Source organism: Crocodylus siamensis, chromosome 3 (assembly GCF_052110815.1).
Source record: "Crocodylus siamensis isolate JL-2025a chromosome 3, ASM5211081v1, whole genome shotgun sequence".
NCBI lineage: Eukaryota > Metazoa > Chordata > Crocodylia > Crocodylidae > Crocodylus > Crocodylus siamensis.
This window is the reverse complement of record NC_143397.1, coordinates 25,571,254-25,590,979: the sequence shown is the minus strand read 5'-3', so window position 1 is coordinate 25,590,979 and position 19,726 is coordinate 25,571,254. Positions and strand designations below refer to the sequence as shown.

The window sequence follows — 19,726 nt, the reverse complement described above, 5'->3', positions numbered from 1 at the left end:
GTGTATTCTTCAGCTTAAATTCACTTTTTAATAGGATGAGATGAGAGAGCCATTACAAGCAACCAAGCATTTGTTTTGTTAGACTATGGCTGGGTCCACAGTCTAGTTTGTTATTAAAACTTCGCCAGTGGCAGCTGTTAGGAAGAAAAAATTGAAGGTTTGTCCCAGCCCAGCAATATAATGGCAAGTCGCAGAAGTGATGTGATCCAGCTCATTTCTAACTGCTTGTTTTTCTTCTCTACCCATTGGCAGAACTGGGAAGTGTAGGTAGAACATGCTTCCTATCTCCTCCTTGCCCTTCTCACCTCGCTGCTTTATAATTGGAAGCAAACGTAAAGCCAAGTCATTGCTTCAGGCTAGTGAAGTAACAAAGATAACTAAGGAAAGTAATTTTGAAGTTGGAAATATTTGTGGCAAAAATTCAGGAATGTTTACCATGCTAAAATAGCTGTTCATATTAGCAGCAATTATATATGCAAATACCAGAGTTTAGGAAAGGAGAGAATTGTATTGTGTTTTTTGGTTTTCTTTGTGGGGTTTTTTAAGTAGATAATTGCAGTAGTGCAGAACAATATGCTGATTGCATGAACCACAACAAAAATGTTTTCCTGAGGTCCAGTTCTTTTGGCTTAGTCTCTGGTCTAGGTGTCTTGTTTTTTCTCATTTTAGGGGAACACTGCCCTTAAAACATTGGAAATGAACCCTTGTACCCCCAATAGCGTTGAAGTGCTAGAAGCACGATCTGCAGTCCCTAAGATGGAGGACACAGAAATTAAATCCCCTGTCGTGGACAGTGAGCCCCCTGAGGATTTCTCTGACACAGAAACTGAAAACCTTGTGGTGGTGTCATACTGCCCACCTATCATTGAGGAGGAGATCTCCAACCCCTCAGTAGATGAACCTGTGGGGTCTTCTCAGGTCGTTTATATTGATGTTCAATCAATGTATCAGCCTCAAGTTAAACCAGAGGAAGAGCCAGAAATAGACTTTGTGACTACAGAAGGCTATAAGCCACAAATGCACTTGTCTATTAATACTATAAAAACAGAGAATCACTTGCCCACAGAAGAGGATGCTGATAAAACTGCAGGCTACAGACCTCAGGCAAACACAAATGCCTGGAAAGTAGGCACTCCCGACTCTCCTAGATCAATCGAGAGCAACAATGAAAATACATCTTTTGGAAGCCCATGTTCCATTAATTCTCGACAATTTTTGATCCCCCCAAGGGATGATGAAGACTCTTCCAAGCCAAACAACATTGGGTGGTCCTTCACAAATTTTTTTCAGAACAAAGCAAGTGATTAACAGTGGTTGCTATCATTTCAGCTGGACCTGCCATCTCAATAAGCTCTTATTCCAAATGTAAAAACAGCATGAGTTCTTGGAGATAGTCTGCAGAGGTTTTTAGTGTGCTGAATGTTACAGTGAAAGTGTTAATGTTGCATTTTAATATAGGCTAAAAGCCAAAGTTCTAGCAACTTGATTATTACACTAGTAAAATATTAAGGAAGTTTCAGTGGTATCTCCTGGTTGTCTTGGCTAAAGAGCTCTACTTCAAAGTAGTGTTTCAGTGGTTAATATGGCCTCTTGCAGCTTGTTACCTTGGAAGGTGCTCTGTTTTTGTAGCTGGTTTCTATTATGCATATTCAAATAACAAAATTCAAACTCATTTGCAGATTGAGGGCAGTGACAGTAGTGTCCTCAGCCTAATCATTAGGGTGTATATGCTTAAATTGTTTATTCAGCTATTACCACTTCCACCTATGCTTTGTTTATCTAACTTTTAAAATCCCACATACAAAAACAACATCACTACTGTCTTAACATTTTAAGCAATGATTATTCTTGTCTGTTGTCCAGTAACCAGGACACTAATTACTGTACCTACTGTACAAGGTTCATTCAGTATTTGACTCAGGAGTACAAACTTGGAAAACGTGTAACACTGATTTAAACCAACCAGAACTGTGTGATGTTTAAAATTTAGCATTATTTTTTAAACCTTAAAACACTATTTTTTCCCTGACACTTCAGTTAAGGAGTTAGTGTTTCTTAACATATTGCACTAATGTATTTTGTATAGCTGTAGCTCCAGATCTGATGCCTCAGGTTAAGTATCTTCTCCCTTTCCTCTCCCCTGAAATGCCATTTTAGGCCAATAGCATAGCATCTGGAGCTGAAGGCTTGTAAGCATCATATCCAAAAGATTAGTCTCCATTTAACAGTCCTTGATTGCACTAACCTACCCATCGATGTTATTTGATAGATTACATTTGGTAGAACTAGCTGCTAGAGCAGGTTTGCTCCACCCATGAGTAGTATTAGCACCATGAGAGAATTGTTCCTTGGCTTGTCTTCAGCTGTAATAGGCCCCGCTATCCATGAAGAATTTCTGTGGCTAGTCTCCAGAAACAGTCTGTCCCAGCATGCATTCTCCACAGATTTCATGTGGAAATAGAGGGTGGGATTTTTCCATAGGCAGTGGGGAGCCCAGAGAAGCTGATGCACTAATTTTACATCTCTAGCACTGGTCACCTAATACAGCAGTTATAATGGTGAGTTTAGTTTGTGTGTTTAGAGAAACATTCTCAAGAAAGATGATTTTTAATTTCTGTTTTCATTTATGTATCTTAAAAAGCAGGTCTAATTGTAACATTTCGCACAAAAATTAGATTGTGATGCTGCATGAATGGTGACTACTTTGCTGACTTTGTTTTGTAAAATAAATAGTAATGGTAAGCTGTTACATGACATAACATTACAGCAAAACAGAGTCTTCTAAAGTTCCCAACCCTTTCAAGATCTCAGTTTTAAACAGCTGATTTGTAGTACCTCAAATGTCTAAATTGCTGTGGTAGCCTTATGTATTAAGCATTCAGACTGTGCAGCTGAATTTGAAAACAAACTCACGGCTCTAAGTGAAAGCAGATGAGAGAGACTGTTAACAAGGTGGAAGTTGTGTAGACTACAAACAGCATTATCTGGCCACTACCATCTTGCAAGAAACTACTTTAAACTTGATGATAGTAATGCACAGTAGGTCTCAAACTACCTCTGCAGTCCTTTAGACAGATCTGGCTGAAAGGGTAGATGTATTTTCAAATTGACAAACAGGCAAGCAAAGAAGTAAAAGATACCAAGATAGGCAGCTTCATCATCTGCAACTCCTGGAAAGCCCAGATAAGATTCCTTTTTCTGAATGAATTTCAGTATTAATGGTTCTTCCAATGAAAGGGAATACATTGGAAATTATTAGGATTCTTAGAGGCATCAGATCTGGATGCCAAACATAGTTGTAAGAGACCGGTTTCATCCACAATCTGTAGTTGACAACTTATTCTAAACTTTAAAATCTATATAATGGTTCTGCCTTTATGGAACAAGACATGGCTGATGATTGGGATTTGCTAAATCCAAATACTAAAGGCTTTACTATCCATTCCAAAGTTCATAATACCTCATTCTAGAGTAGTGCTAATGTTTACTATTGTAGAACCAACATAGAAATATTTAGTTTCTAAGACCAATGGACTTCATCATGACTCAGTATACTCCTAGAAGCAGGAGGCGTAAAAGCAAGATAAACAGGTGATTTACGAAGAAGAGAGAGTTTGTTTTGTTTACTTCATCATACACATTATTCTTTTCAAATAAGCAACTACAATGTCATCTCTTGATGGTTCTTGTGAGGAACATGCTATAGCAGTTACAGTGATATGATGACCAAAACTAGAATAGCTCTCATAATGGAGCAGCTAGTCTTGAAAAAGAACCAAAATCTCTGGTTGGTCATTGGTATGTTTCCCAAGACACACGTTCAAGCCAGAAAGTATTTTTATCTGGGCAGTAACGTTACTTGTATTAAATGTTAAAAACAAAACCAGTCTGATGGCTCAGCTAGTGTGTGCTTGTATGTAGATTAGTATAGATCAGCCCTGTAACTTTCACAATCTCTCTCTCAAAAAATTAAAACCATGACAGATTCCTTGTAGTGTACCTTTCAGTACCTGTTATTCCATGCGTGTGCCATTTGTTGTTAGTAAAGCCAGTGATATTTCAAATCAGCTAATGTCTGAGTGACGGCAGTGTGCTTTATTTTCTAAATATATAGGGTATTCTATGTTACATGTATACCCAAATATTATGTGGGAGTATGTACTCTTTCACTAAGGGTGCTACTCAATTGCCTCTTTAAAATATGACCATTTTATTTCATCCAAGTTAATTCTTTGCACCAGTGTTTTGGGGTACTTTCTGATTTTGGAGGTCTGTGGCCAAGAAATTGTAATCTTGGTGAACAAGGGCTTATCTAAACCCCTTCACATGATATCATGGTATCTGGGGTTGATCCAGTAGATAAGACAGGAGTGTATATATGCATGCACCATCTGTAGTGTCTTAATTGTTGCAAAGAGAGGTAGTTAGCTGTGTTCGTCTGAATTCAGATATACATTAGGGTAGATTTGCATCTTATAGACCAACTCTGACTTAGTTTATAAATTGCAAATGTACTATGCCTTCTGTAATTGTTACAAGCCAGTAAGCAGTTTTTGTCATAACAATTTAGTTCTTGCAACCAGTGCTTTACATTGAGCTTATCTGCTCACTCACTGGTCCAGGCATGCGTTCTGAAAGCTGCTTCAAATGCTTTATTTAAAAATATTATTTGCAATTTGCACAGACACCAGAATTGTAACACCCCTGAGGAAGTATGCTAACTTAGCAAAGATATTAAGCAGGCCTTGTGTGGCATAGCAGAATAGAATCAAATGGCTAGTACTGTTGGGTGACTGAAGTGCTTTCATTATCTGCATGTATGTCCAGTAATCACTGAAGCGCCTTAAAGAAAAAATGGACCAAGGAGTCTTCCATACCAAATTCACTCCCGGTGTATGGTGCTTTTTAACTTCCACAAGCACTGATTGGAGTTGTACGGCAAAAAGCCTTGTCCTTCAAATGAGATTAGTTCCTTAATTGGTGCTTTCTGGTATCCTCATGAGCATTCTTTGGTAAGCTAGACACTAAAGGATTGTTTCTCTTTGTTTCAGGAAAAAAAGTCTCCATTACCAGAACTACTACTTTTTTAGATCTCTGGTCTCTTGAATTTGGAGTGGAGGAGTAATATATATAAGGGAAATAAGATATAATGGGGAAATAAGCAGAAAGGATCAATTCAAAACATGTCACTCCTTTTTTAAGTCCTTGTCTGTTTTCAAGGTTAAATCTGTTCAGGAATCTAAGAATGTAATTGCTTTGATATGTTTTTCTTTTTTTCCCTTTTTTTTTAATGTCAGGCAGTTCAGTTTTGGAGCATATAATTTATAATGTTGCTGCTGATTTTTTTTTTTTCTTTTTTCTTTTGAGCCATGCCTTGTTTGTTTGATTTTTGTTTTATAAAAAGAAGTTCTGTATCATTCACTCAATTACTAAGCGTAAGTGCCAGTTGATTCGCTCTTGCATATTCTCTGTTCAGCATGCTATATTGTTGTACTGAGAGACACATGGGGAATTGGACTCCTGTTTGAAATGGCACTTTTACATGTTGCGGTCGTAGATTCAAAAAGCCTGTACATGATATACCTCACAAAACTAGCTATTATCAGATGTAGTAAGCTAATGTTACAGATAGCCAGTGAATTATATTCTCTGCCATATGCTTGCTACATAAACAGATTTAGGACCTAATTCTGTGAACAGTTACTATCATGTAATTAACCTGAGTAGGCCTTGCTGTAGTAATTAGCCACAGTAATGGACCTATACCTTGTAAGAACTATTTGCAGTGTTGTTCCTTAAATTAGAGTAATTGGCAGAAGCAACGCACATTTAGATATCTGTTTTATGTTGTGTGGGATTAGCATTTTAGTTTTACTGGGAAATGGGAGATAAAGTAGAAATGAGGGTTGCCCTGAAGAGGTGCATGGAAGCCTTGCTAAACAAAGTTCTCTCACTGTAGTGAACTTTGGGCTTTTTAGTTATGCATGTTTAGACTGTGGGGCCCCAGCAAGGCTGTCCTGCTGAGCCAAGTTCAGCTGAAGGTAAAATTGCTTCAAGAGGAAAATAATTATGCAAACAAAGAAAGTCTTGTGTGTGGAAGGGAGCAGGATAGTCAAAGATTGTTGTACAGAGAAAAATAAAACAAGACCATCACTGCTATATTTTTAGTCCACCTTATTGCTTTTTTGTTGTAAATAAAATATTAAATAAAATACTCTTATAGAAGGGAATATAATTCAAAAGCATTTAAAATTTGAATATTTGAGTATTGCTCTGACTGGAAGAATCAAATGGATAACTGTTCTATTTACCATACCTACTCATAGCTTTCCATGTAAATAGTACTCTGTGTTCCAAAGTAAATGATTTTTATTAAAATGTTAGTTCCAGCAGTTTTTATACGTCTAAGGTTTTTTCCCCCCCAAAATTCATAAATTACATATACAAATGCATACTTGTGTCCTACTTCACTTTAATTTCATGCTGTGTTAAAAAGTCCTCTTGAAATTCCCATGTTTCTTGGGTATATGGCCTTATATTTGAGGGAGAACATTCTCTAGCACTCTACACACCTTTTACACTTGTCCTTGTATGATTAGGCTATGGCTCTTGTAGCATGTAAAATATTAGCCTGGGCAATGGATATTCAAAAGGAGGCTGTTGGCACTTGTTCTTAAAACTCTTTCATTTTCTTTTTTGAATCTTTATCCTTTGAAAGTGGCTTGTATGAAAACCCAATCCAAGTGTGCTTTGACTTTGGAGATTTTGAAATCCAAGCCTGGGTATAGATTCAAATTGTTCCTATTCTGAAGCTTCAGACAACGGTAGTTTTTAAAGGTCTACCTATAATTTGGAAAATAGTATCTCCCATAGCATTTTTTTCCTGTTATCCATGTGTCCAAATATTGGTGGCGTTTGCCTGTTCTACAAACAAGGAGTTATATTCGCAGGGGCTTCCTCATGTAGCCTTGCAGATTGTCCCAGACGATTGTCCCAATTTTCCCCACAAAAATGTCTATTTACATTTTCAGCAAGAAGGGAATACCAATAGAAATATTTGCATGATTTCAAAAAAAAATCTTATTGGAACAATTCTTTAATGTTTTGCAGATCAAATGTTTCTGTGCAAGTTGTTCAAACCAGCATGCAAAATAGACATAAACAAAAGAGAAACTTTGTAATTTTTATTGTTCATGGTGAGAAAAATGCTATAAAAAAAAAAAGCATCTTGAAGTGTCTCCTTATATGATAGTAAAAAGTGAAGTAGGATGTACGGTTTTACACTTCAAAAAATGTTCAGAAATGCTTGTATGGGCTTTTTAGGCGCTTCTTGCCTGAAACCCCACTGGAATGCAGGGTAATTGTAATTCTTAACTTCATCTTGTTGTGCACAAATTGGAGGGACTGATACAATACTCTAAAAGATTAAAGAATAAATTACCTTATACTAAAATGTTGTCTAAAAAGCATACTGTGAACAGGTTTTTTAGGTCTCTTTCTTTTATACCTTATTTTTTTTACAACCTGAATATTTTGTTTAAAGGTGGTTTTATGTTTGTATTTTTGTGCATTGCATTGAAATGTGTTTTTATAATGCTAATGAAAATATTCACTCATTTCAAATTGTCATATAGATATTAGTTCTGAGCATTAGTAAAAAAGACAACTAAGAAAAAGATAGCCAACTTAATGCTGTAACATTTATACTATGTCTAATCAGCCATTTAACACTACTGTCATTTGCTGTGTAATTATATTTTATGCCAGCTTCTGAATCTGTTACAAATGCAAAACGTTTCCTCCATGATTCAAACAAAATCATCACAAGGCACTTTATTCAAGTTGCACCATACCTAGTAAACAAAGTGCTGATTCATGATAGCATATCGTCAAACAGATTTAGTGAATAATAAGCAATTTAACAAATGCATGCTTAAAAGTGAAATGTGGAATCGTGTTGGGACACATGACAATGTAGCATACTATGTTTTTAAGTAACCTAATACTAAGCAATTCTTTGCATAGGTTTTTAAAGCTAGTTTGCTTGGCTGTTGTAACTCTTGATGTACTGCTTATGTCTGTTTAAAAAAATGCATGTATTTAACAATTTTGCCATAGTATTGCCATGGAATTTAATAAATATATTTTCTTACAGTCATGTGGCTGGCTTTTTTTGCTTGTGTCAGTTTTTTGTTTTTAGTAAAAATGGCCAAATTCTGAAATGACAAGATAATTTGGTCTGAAGGCAGGGTAACTACACCCTTTTATAGACTCAGTGGTGCCCAACCTTTTTGTCTTGTGGGCCAAATCTTTGATGCCCAGTCCATCTGCAGGTCAAATCTGGCTAGTGGGCCCAATTCAGCATGCAGAGTTGGTGTTGGTAGGGCCTGATCTGGCTATGCAGGGAGGAGAGGGAGCATGGCCATTCCCGACTTGGCTTCCCAGGGTTTGGGATTTTCATAGTGGGAAAGGGGTGGCAGTATTAATTACCACTGCTCCCCTGCTGCCAAATTCCCTGACTTGTGGGGACCTCCAGAGGCCAGGAGTTGAGTATTTCTGGACTAAGATTCACATATATAGAGAGAATGAATGAGAGATCACAGACTTCATAAACCCACTTCATCAAATGCCGTTGAAGGACAGCATACAGTAGAATATAAAGTAGAGTCAGTGATTAGAATACAGTAGGTGGGAAAACACAGTTTTGCCCAGAGAGCTTCATAATCTATTAATGACCTCTTGTAATGTAACCTGCTCCAGTAGGAGGAAGTAGAAGGTGTTCAGCCAAGTTCTTTAAGGCACTTCTACATACATTAATGTCAGTGGTGATGAGTGAATTAACTCCCTTCTTGGTTCTGACCATCAAACTGCATCATAATATGCTTTCTGCTAGTATCTTATTGCACCCGCCGGGCCTCGACCATCTGGTCCCTCGCTGCTCGGCTCTGGATCTTGATGATGGTCTTTCGCTCCGTCCCAAAGGTAATAGGGCCGCGAGCTCTCACCTTGGGCAGTCTTATCCCCTCCTAATCCCACCTGCCATGACTTTGATGATTCTATCAGTGGTGGAGGGGTCCAACCATCCAGGTTTGGTTATCTCAGGCCAAGGGGTGATGATCTTCACGAAGCTTCAACCTCCCCGTACCTTGCCCTCTACCCAGCCTTGACGGTGTGCTGATGTTGTCTTCCGTGGCCAGCCCTCCCTATGCGAGAACGTATTCTTGGGTCTTGCTTGAGCCTGAGTTGTATGGCCAAGTCAAACTAGGCCCTCTAAATCCTTGGCCTGTTGTAGCCCTCCGCCTTACTTTACCCTGGCGTCCCAGGCAATAAAAAGGAAAATTATCAAGAAAAAGGAAAAGATGCTAGCAACAAACTGCTTGCTACCTCTCAGTAATCCATAGATTACTATTCTGTGGCATCTAAGTTACAGCGTGCCCCCACCACCGACTGCCCCTCCGTGCTACCTATCCCTACCCTTAGTGTACCCTGTGTGTATCCAACCCTTGATGTCCCTTCCGCCTCAGAGGTAAAACCTTCCTCCAACGGGCTCTCCCGGGTCTTCTGTCCAGGACAAGTTGGTCTTAGCTAGCCCCTCGACCGTTCACCTTTCTCCTGTGCGATCCACTGGGAGTAGTCTCTGTTGCTGAGGACCCTCCTGGATGCTCTCCTCGCGGCTTCAAAATGATATGCAGCCTGGATACCTCAGTCCTTCTAAGCCCAGTAACAGTGTCTGTATACTGGTGCTTGTCTGGGCATTCTCCTGCCCTATGGGCAGCGTTCTCCAGCTCCCCCTCCTCCTCAGTGGGTCTGGGAGCTACCTTCTCTTCGCTCTTCCTCCACCTCTCCTCCCCTTCCGTCTTGCTGTCTCCCCTTCTTATCCTTCCGTGCCGGCTCTCCTCCCCCTTCTCTCCAGCTGCTGTCACTTTAAAAAAAACCGCAGCTAAAGAGCCACGCGGGTCCCGCCGCCACTTCCCGTCCTGCCACAGTTCCTGCAGTAGGTAGGGCGTTTTTGTTTGTTTTTCTTCCTCTTATGTTTTCCCTGGGGTGTGTTGTCCCCCAGAGTCCCTCCTTGACCCTTTGGGGTCTGGGTCCTCCCCTTGCCCTGGGACACTTATTTAGCACTGTGCAACAATTCCTATCTGCCATTAAGAGTTCAGACAGCACATTTTCTGTATCTGTAAGATATGTAGTTAAGGATTGTTTAAGGGCATAATTGTCTTCTCTACTACCAGATGAAGCACACAGCGGTGATGCAGTGGAATTCCAGGCTGTGCATATCGGGCCTGTGCGAGTTGGTAGCAATCCGATCTGGCTTCGGATCCAGCTGCTTCAGATGCCAATGATCCAATCCAATTGTGAGGCCACAATGCCTGCCAGTTTTCAAGGAGGTAAGTGCAGGGGTTTGGGGGAAACTGCACCTCAAGCTGTGGACAAGCAAAACTCATGACGTGGGTGACACTGTGTGTTAAGGCACAGCAGTGTGAAAGCTGCAGGGATGGTAGCCCCTGCTGGGGCCACAAAGCCTGCTAGCTGTCGAGGAGATAGATGCAGGGCTTCTGGGTTCTGGGGCCCTGCACTTCTAGCTGCTGACAGGCAAAACTCATGACATGGGTGCTTGTGCAACTGTGTCTGTCTTGGGGCATGAGGTGGGGGGGACACTACTGCAGGCCTGGTTGCTCAGCTACTGTGCTACCAGTTACCAATTAATCATGATTCACTCAGGGACCAGCTCAATGCACAGTACCTAGCTACTATATAACGAGTTAACGAGCATGGATTAACACCTACAAAACCACAGGCTAAGGAGAGGAAATAATTCAGATAATCAACTGCCCCAAGAGGACCAGTTAGTTGTACAAGCACCCATGTCATGAGTTTTGCATGTCAGCACCTAGGGGTGCAGGGCCCCAGAACCCCCCTGCACCTATCTCCTTGACAGCTGACAGGCTTCATGGCCTCAGCAGGGGCCACCATCCCTGCAGTTTTCATCCTGCTACACCTTAACACACCTAGGGTCATTTATGTCATGAGTTTTGCCTGTCAGCAGTTTGAGGTACGGTTCCCCCCAAATCCCTGCACCAATCTTCTTGAAACTTGGCTTGCTTTGTGGCCTCACCAGTGGCTACCACCCCTGCAGTTTTGATCCCCCTGTAGTATAATGCATACACGTGACATGAGTTTTGCTTTCAAGAATTTGGGGTACAGTTCCTCCCCCCAAACTCCTGCACCGATCTTCTTGAAACTTGTCAGGCTTCAGCATCTCAGCAGAGGCTACCACCTCTGCAAGTTTCATCCAAATCAGACAAAAACCAACAAAGTTATAGATATTTGATTGATTTCCTATTATACCCTATGGTTGGATCTCCAAAGCAGCTCTGAAGCTTTTCCAAAGTGGTTCGGAAGCGCTGAACCACTTCGGAAAGCCTAATGAAGCCAGCGCTTTGATCCAGATGTGCTGTTCGGACACTGGAGTGTCCAAAGCTTCTCCAGAGCCGAAGCACGGGCCAAAGCCTCACTCAGCCCTATTGCATATGTAGTTGGCTATGGCTAATGTAACAACATTTATCGTGTATGAAAGAAAGTGGCAGCCTGACCTTTCCAGCTATGAAGTGACACTAATGTCTCCAAGCCATCTTGCACCCAAAACATTGTGATGATGATACCAGCTACTAACTAGCCTGTGTCATCATCCAAACTGGCCTGTTAAAGTAAAGGGTACTTTGTGGAAAGGACAGAAGGAATTGCTTAATGGCTCCCTAAATAGACAGGTGTGATGATACTAGCATGGAACATGAGCTTTTCATAAAATGACTTACAGCAAGAGTACCACCTTCTGTCCAACTGGTGTGTACTAACATGAAACCAAGCCCATCAGGGGTAAGTATGACTTGCACTGTGGGTGTTAATAATACTGGCCAGGAGTAGATGTCCTGGGGAAGAAAGAAATCTGCAAAGTCGTTTTTGGTTTGTTTTTTTTTCCAAGAGTGCTTAAAGTTTTTGGGACCTATTCATCCAAGACCTCAAGGCCTGGCAAATAGTTGCAGTTATTAGACACTCTTCAGACTCATTCCAAAAGTGAACTTCCTGGAAGGTAGCTGTTCCTCATGTCTTTCAACAGTGCTTTAGGCAACCAAGAAGAATGACTGATATGCTCGAAAGAATGACTGACATACACCCCTTTTGAATCCATCATTTGGGTTTAAAAGAAAGAAAAAGTTGCTGAGGACAGCTTGAGAGTAGGAGGAATGGTCTTGTATTTTTAATATTAACAGCTGATCAGATATTATACAGACTTTTATGCAGTCACTCAAAACAATATTGAGATCTTTGTACACTGCAGCTTTTAATTTCTAACACATTTAGAACATTACCTGTCTGCACTCGAGATGAATGTGAATGGACTGGATAGGATTTTATTAAATGTAGGAAGTAACTCACATGGCAGAGAATATTCTGTGTTCTCTTTAAATGTCTCTCTCTAAAGAGTAATTAAATGTTTTCAAGGACTTTTGATTTACATGGAATTGGGAAATAAAATAACAACGTTTCCAACTAAATCCTGGGGAAGTGTAAGGCACCAGTCATGGAAAAAACAGTGTACATGGGATGAAAACTAAACCTCTTTGTTTGTCTGGGAATGGATAAGTCATACTCTGCTACTGCTTGTTTATTTTTTTTTTAAATGATCACAATTTAAGAGAATATGATACTGTCCTTCTGTGCAAAGAAACCTTAGGAGTTTTATCCAGCTCTCCCCTGCTATGGTCTGATTGTCAAAAATGACAGATGAGAGTCTAAGACCTATAAACAGGATTTCTAAGAAAGAGGATTTCCAAGAAAATTGTGTACTAGGTAACTTGGGTCATGTCAGTGCTGTCTGTGGGCTGAGTCCTGGAAAGCTGCCAGAAAGCACCCCACCACCCCACCCAGTCTGTCAAGCTGAGAGGTGAAGCAATGTAACAACTTTAGACCCCTGCTGAGCTCCTTCCTCTCTGCTGTGCTTACAGGCTTGTGCTCTCAAATGGCTACATCTTCCTAAATCCCAGAAATAAGGGAGTGTGGAGACCTGTGAAGTTTGAACTGCATGGCATTCCCCCACTCGGTCTGGAGGCACTGGAGATGATGCTCTTCCTTCCGTGTCAGGATTGATGTTCCACCATTATGATGGGAGAAGGGAAGAGGGCATTGTGCCACACTTTCAATGACATATAAGATTATGATAATCCATGCTGCACATAGAAGGGTCTTGGTATTCTTGTTGAGTGAGGGGTGAGTACCAATCTGTTCACCCTTCATGGTATAATTACCATCTAAATGATAAAATAATAGGAAAATGGAGCTGGAAGGGACCTCTGGTGGTCATCTAGTCCGACCCCTTGCTTGAGGCAAAATCATCCTTAGCCAAATCATCCCACAGAAGTCCTGGTGTATCCTATTCCAAACACTATCCTATTCCAATGGTTGCTCTTTACATTGCACACTAGGGATAGCCACTTGTCAATCATCCCTAACCCATGCTATTCAACCTCTTCTTGAAAGCCTTCCCTGATGGGGATACCACAGCTGGCATACGTAGTCTCTTCCACTGCCTCACTGTTCTAAAATTGAAGACGTTTTTCCTGATATTCAATCTAAACCTACTTTGCTGTAATTTCAAGCCATTGGTCCACATCCTATTCTCTGCAGCAAGAGAGAAACGGTGTTCTTGCTCTTCTTTGTCTATCTGTCAGATATTTGAAGACTGCTATCATGGCCCCTCTTGGCTTTAAATATGCCTGTTTCTTTCAAACTCTCACGTAGCTGGCTTTCCAAGCCCCTTACTATTTATTGTCACCTGCCTCACTAACCCTCATTAACTAGACCATCACTAACTTCCCTATGTTCTTTTTATAATGCCCAGAACTGCACACAATACTCCAGATGAGGCCTAACCAGCATCAAGTAGAGAAGTATTATCACTTTCTGTATTTTGCAATGAAGGCATCCATTGATACTTCTATGGTCTGTATCCTCATATTGTTAATGCCATGTGTTTCTAATAGTCTACCAACTCTTAACATTTGGATGGATTATTTCCCTCCATTTACTATTATAAGATACTGCTTCATTTTACTACTGCTGCATTTCATCTCTGGAGAGGAATAAGAGGAATAACGTTTATAAGGCTCTCTGGGAAAACAGCATGCTGGTGGAGGATTGATAAAGTAGGAAACACATAAATGATGTTCTTAAAAATATTAGAAGTTAATGAATTGACAAAGCAGAGGGAAAAACAGAACATTAATTTCAGACTGACACACAAAATAGAACCACCAAAAGTTAATACAGCTATTAATGCTTCTACCACCTGTCTTCTCAAGACAAGGAAATGGATGACAGCACATAGTAATTACAAATAACCTAAACCAGATAGAAAAGAACTAGAAAAAAAACCACCAAAAGGAAATATGGCCAAGTAGCAAGTTTTAAGACATTCCAGCTCTTGTTGGAGGGTAAGATTATTTCATCTAACTTGGAGATTTTCTGCTGTGCTAAACAGAATTTACAAAAAACAAAACCCCTGAAGCCAAACATGTAAATCCTTCCTTGCAGGAGGTTTGTAAACAAGTGCAAGCAGGTGAGGAAGCTGATAAATGAGTGTGAGGAATGTAAGGAGGTTGGTCTTCTCTGCCAGAGTAGTTTCCATCCCTTCCAAGAAAGCGTGTGTTGGCCTTACCTACAACTGCCTGGTGTCCTGCCTGAAACTCCTAATGTGGACAGCAGCCCCCAGGCTATTTTCACCTCTTGTATTTCTGGGAATTCCCCAATAGCTTCACTGCAGTAGGGCAATAAGGACAGCACAGGAAGACGCAAGCTGCTGGAAGGGCTAAACTGCAGGCACAAGGCGCTAAGGCATCTGTACTTCCCTCTAGCTGGCTGTTGTGTGATGGAAGAAGTCTTCCTCTAGCCAGACAGATGGTAAGCCTGCTGTTGGGAGGAGGGGTGCTAGAACTAGGGAGAACTGAGCCTACACTTGCTTTTCCACGAGCAGAACCTGAGTTCTGCGAGCAAACTAATATAGAAGGGACTAGGGCCAAGTGAGAGCCATGAAGAAATAGCAGCCACAGGGTGTCTGCATCAGAAAGGGGAGGTGAGATGTCAGAGGGTTTCCAGTTCTATGTCTGTGTAGACTCAGCCTGATACTGAAGAACCTGCAAGTCCAGCTGCAGGCTCAAAATGAAGACTGCAGCACTCTCAAGCTAGGGAAAGATGGATATAACTTCCAAAGAGGAAGGAGTTGCCTCTGTGGCCTGTTATGATATCACTGTTAAATTTCCGTGCTCCTGTGGCAATACCAGTGAGCTGAGTCACTTGCCTGAAAGAAGGTTAACGGTGTTGCTGCACTTGTATTGCTACAGGTACATGCAGAGGGAACAGCTGCATCATTAACAGGTTATGCTATGACCGTATAACTGACTCAGGGCTATACCCTGAGTCAGACATTAATACTGGAACATTGGCTTACTATCACTTAGCGTTCATCTAACAGTGCTTTGGCAGTACTCTCTGCTGTCCCAGAAGTAAGGTATCTAACCACTAGTAACCACCATTTTCTGAAACATACCCGCTACACAGTCCTAGTGGAGATAGGTACTGCCCTTGTCTCCTCAAACAAGATGGTTGCAAAATATCCAGTAAATAAAAGCCCATCCCTCTTTCAGACTGTCAGTAGAAGAACACCATGCTTGCACAGACAGCTTTGATTAAATGTGGGCCTGCTAATATGTACCTGAATTCAATTGTCTCTTAAACCTGGGTACAGTCTGTACTTGTGTACCAGCATAATTGGTTATTTTTAATTGCTTCTCATTTCCATAACAAGACTTGCAGACCTCACAAAATGGCCCTTGCCTCAATTTATAGATCAGCATGAGCCTCTGGTGACTGTCACTGATAGAGCACTTATATAACTGACTAGCAATACAACTCCCTGATGCATATTATTCTGTCAGTTTAAATCTTGGTAAATGCATGAGCAGCTCCCTAGCTTCTAAGGGCAGCTTGGGTTTTCACCATTAGTAACTATATGTACAATCTTTGTGAGGTTTCATGACAGATCCTGCATACCATTAAGTTTGCCAAACGCCATTTGTGTACACCTGTGTATAGGAAAACCCTTTCCTTCTCTCATAATAATATGCCATCAGCTTCTAGTCATCTTTTTGCACCTGATATAGCAATCCTAGGAAACCTAGAGCTTCAGTGTGTGCTGAAAGAGCATTAAGGCCATTCAAAAGAAGCCAGAGGTTTACAGGTAGGAAGCCATTGTTTCGCTGAAGTGTAACCTGCCCTGGAGATGTGTGCAACTCCAGAACGTATTCATCAGGACTCCTTAGCTGTACTTTTGTTATCTTAAACGAGTGTTTAGATCTTTTTAGATCTGAGGCACCCATTGGTAGATTCAAGGCATCCTCCCCCGCCCCAAGCAAATGCCAGCTCTTAGTTTTCACTCTTTTTTTTTTTTTACTATGCACAAATATTACAGCAATTCTTGTGTTGCAAAAACCTTAGAGATCACAGCAAGTCACAGTGTTTTAACACTATGGATTCCTGGTTGAGAATCACTGCCTTAAGAGGCACCAGATACAGGCTTGTCATTGCTATTAGTTTTTTCATGGCTTGGTCCATCTGAACCTGAAATTGCTCTCTCTGCCATTATGCTAAATGATGTACTTTCCATTTGCAAGCTGTTCGTTGACTATAACACTCAGACATGGAAATATGACTGGTATGTGTTAGGTGGACCACGATATGACAAACAAACTCCATATGCTTTGCATTACAGTGATCACCAGTAAAAAAAGCTGACATTTGCCAACACTGCCCACAGAGTGGAATGAGTTCTAGTTTTTCTGTACTACAAATAGGTAATTGCAGTTGCTGATTTTATAACAGCAGCCACATGGGATGATTTTCATGAAGAAGGATGTTAGTTTGGAGTTCATCTCACTAGCGATGCCAGAACTGAGCTGTTTTTCACTTATGCAATCCCTTAGGGCAGGCGAGAGTGCTGCCTGATGGTCTCGCTGGCGTGGGCGAGTGGGAGGGCTGGAGGGTCGACCTGCTAGAGCTGGAATGTTGGAAGCTGTAAAACTGAGGGGGAAAGCTCTGGCTTTCCCACTACAAAGCAATTGCTCTTAAAATTAGTTACAGATTTGTTCTTATGCAGGCTGCTCATCCTTTCTTTGCGCTCACCAGAAAAATATGGCAGAGTTGTGGGGGGGGGGGGGGGGGGCGATTCTACTCTCTAGAAACTTTTAGTCCTAGCACAAAAGGGTAGTCTTTCTTCTGTATGATGTACCTAACAGAGCTATTCCCAGCAGTTGCGGCAGGGCTGTTTGTGGGCAAAGACAGCACATTTGTGGGCTGAAATATTTTGCTTACCAAGACAATGTGAATGATTTATAAAATCCAAGCTTGTGGCATTGGTGTTTTATCTATGTGTATTTACAGGCAGATCCCTGAGGCAGTATGCACACAAAGGGCATGCTTAAGCCTGATTCCTGGTTCTAGTTCCTGCCTGGCTGCTCTCCTTTCCTGCAGTTCTTCTAGGCTACTTGTTGCATGAACTTTGATGAGCCCTTAAGGGTCAGCTAATTTCTGAGTGACTGTCCCTAGAAACTGGGTCATATGCTAGGTGCCAGGATGTGCCAAGAAGGAAAACACCTATGACTTTTGAGAGGCAAGACAAGTAGCAGCTCTGCAGAGGAAGCGTTCTCAGTGTCACCACCCTGTTTTCCCTCATGCAGTCGCCTTTCTTCTCTGCCCCTTGTCTGAGTCCTTGCTATTCCTTCACGTCAAGAAACTCTGGTTACTTCAGACTGGGCTGGGAAAGCCCCAGCATGAGGCTTCTGTCCTGCAAAGGTAGCAGAGGACAATCTGTTGGCTGCCAGATGGCTTTCAAATGAAAGGGAGAGATGAAAATGAGAGGGGAGGGTGTCTGATATAGGAAGGTTGTTGCTAGTAATTTGCAGAGGAAGGTTTTTTTAGCCTGAGACATCAGGGTTCATTTTCCTGCTCTACCACAGCATTTCTGAAAAACCATGATCTTTAGGGCCCAGATCCCTCCAGATGCTGAGGTACCTACGTCTTATCTTTCAGGTGGCACTGAGAGTTTTAAGGAAGCCATTCAGAGGCCTCTTTCAGAGCAGCTACATTGTTAAAGGTATGAGGACACAGCACAATTCAGCCCTCTGTAGAAAAATTCAGGTTAGCCCATTCATGGTGGTACACTGTCATGTAGACATTCCCCGACCTTCTGACTTGTGGCATTTGACTGATGTCTTCACCCCCAGCAGGAATTTGCTTCTTACAGCTCTGGCTCCAGGCAAAGGCCCAGAGGCCTGGGGGCAGGTTCTTAAACCAAGCGGAAAAGATACCTATCCCCCCTGGCAGGGTCTGATGTGGTAGGTATGCTGAAAGTGCACCTGAGGGCCACGGACAGGCCCTTGGCTTGGAAAGGGGCACGAGCACGAGTGAGTCTTCAAAGAGGCAGCTAGGGATGCGGGGAAACAAGGTGAGCATGAGAGTGAGCAAAAAACCAAGTGCGAGGTTTCTTTGAGAAGACAGCCTGGTGGGGTGGGGGGGGGAGACAGAGTAGTTTAACTGATATGTAGTGGGAATAAGTCAGCAGGACACCTAAGACCAGATCCTGTTTAGAGCAGGTTGTGCATGCACCGTCCTGGCCTCCCACATGTGGCACTGTGGTCACACCTACTGCCTGGAGGCTTTGGCTGCAGCATGGAAGTGCTCAAATATCTTTTGCCCACCATGACTATGATGGAGGTGGCGGCACTGGTCTGCACCCACAGAAGCCCCAGCGGGTTCTTCATGCCTTCAGTGTCACAGCTCTGTGCCCCCGCTGTCCCCCCGAAGCACGGCCCTGCCTTCTGAGCACCTCCCAGGGCCCATCACTCCTGCTCCTCCCGATTTGGGGATTTTGTGTGCACACGTGTGAGTCAAAGCTCATTCTAGCCCTTTTCCCAGTAAAAGCTAAATTGTTTGCCGTTATTCTGCTTGTCCTAAAAGGGGGCAGCGTAGGTGAGGTTAGTCACAGGGACAGACACGTGGCAGTTACAATTTTCCGGAGGACATATTGAGCGTTCATGAGTCAATCCTGCTTCCGTGTCACTCCTATGAGACTTGCCGCTGAGCAGCTGAAAGGAGAATTTAGGCTTCTGCCTGTCAAGATACAGGCCTCTCCGCTCCTGAGGCCCTTGGCATGACTCCTATTGCGAAAGGAGGTGGCACGCTGCCAGCCCCGCTTCCAGGGAAGCCCGGCCCCACGAGGCTGTGTGTACCTTCCTGCCGGTTATGTTTTGTTTGGCACAATACGCTGTACTTATAAGAGGGAGAACTGTACACCATAGGCAACAATGGCGTTAGGCGGGAAAGGTGAATGCGGCAAAATGAAGAATTACATTGCGCCTGCAGACAGGCGTGCCTCGGGGAGCCCGCACATTAACTGCAACGACGGCACTCAACGCCTGGTATAATGTGAGCAGCGTGGAGGGAGCGCTCCATGGCACTCGCCACATCCAGGTTCATAATAAATTGCCAAGGAAACCTCAGCAACTGGTGCACGATGCTGCATGTTTCTAAGCTTGTGTACTCTGAAGTCCACTCTCTTTTGAGTGGCGTCCATATAACTTAGTATTTTAGAAGTAGAAGGTGCTCATCTGTCTTC

At 42.1% G+C, this 19,726-nt stretch overlaps 1 protein-coding gene across 6 annotated transcripts in view; it reads left to right on the top strand.

Moving 5' to 3' along the window:
* The window catches only part of LIFR (LIF receptor subunit alpha), a 102,789-nt gene extending 94,635 nt beyond the window's left edge, over nt 1-8,154 (top strand). For all 6 annotated transcript variants that reach the window (XM_090037969.1, XM_090037967.1, XM_090037968.1 and 3 more), the window contains one exon: nt 670-8,154. In XM_090037969.1, coding sequence (XP_089894095.1) covers nt 670-1,308 — 639 coding nt within the window. In that variant the 3' untranslated portion in view covers nt 1,309-8,154. The remainder of the gene's footprint in view (nt 1-669) is intronic.
* Nucleotides 8,155-19,726: the final 11,572 nt, after the last annotated feature.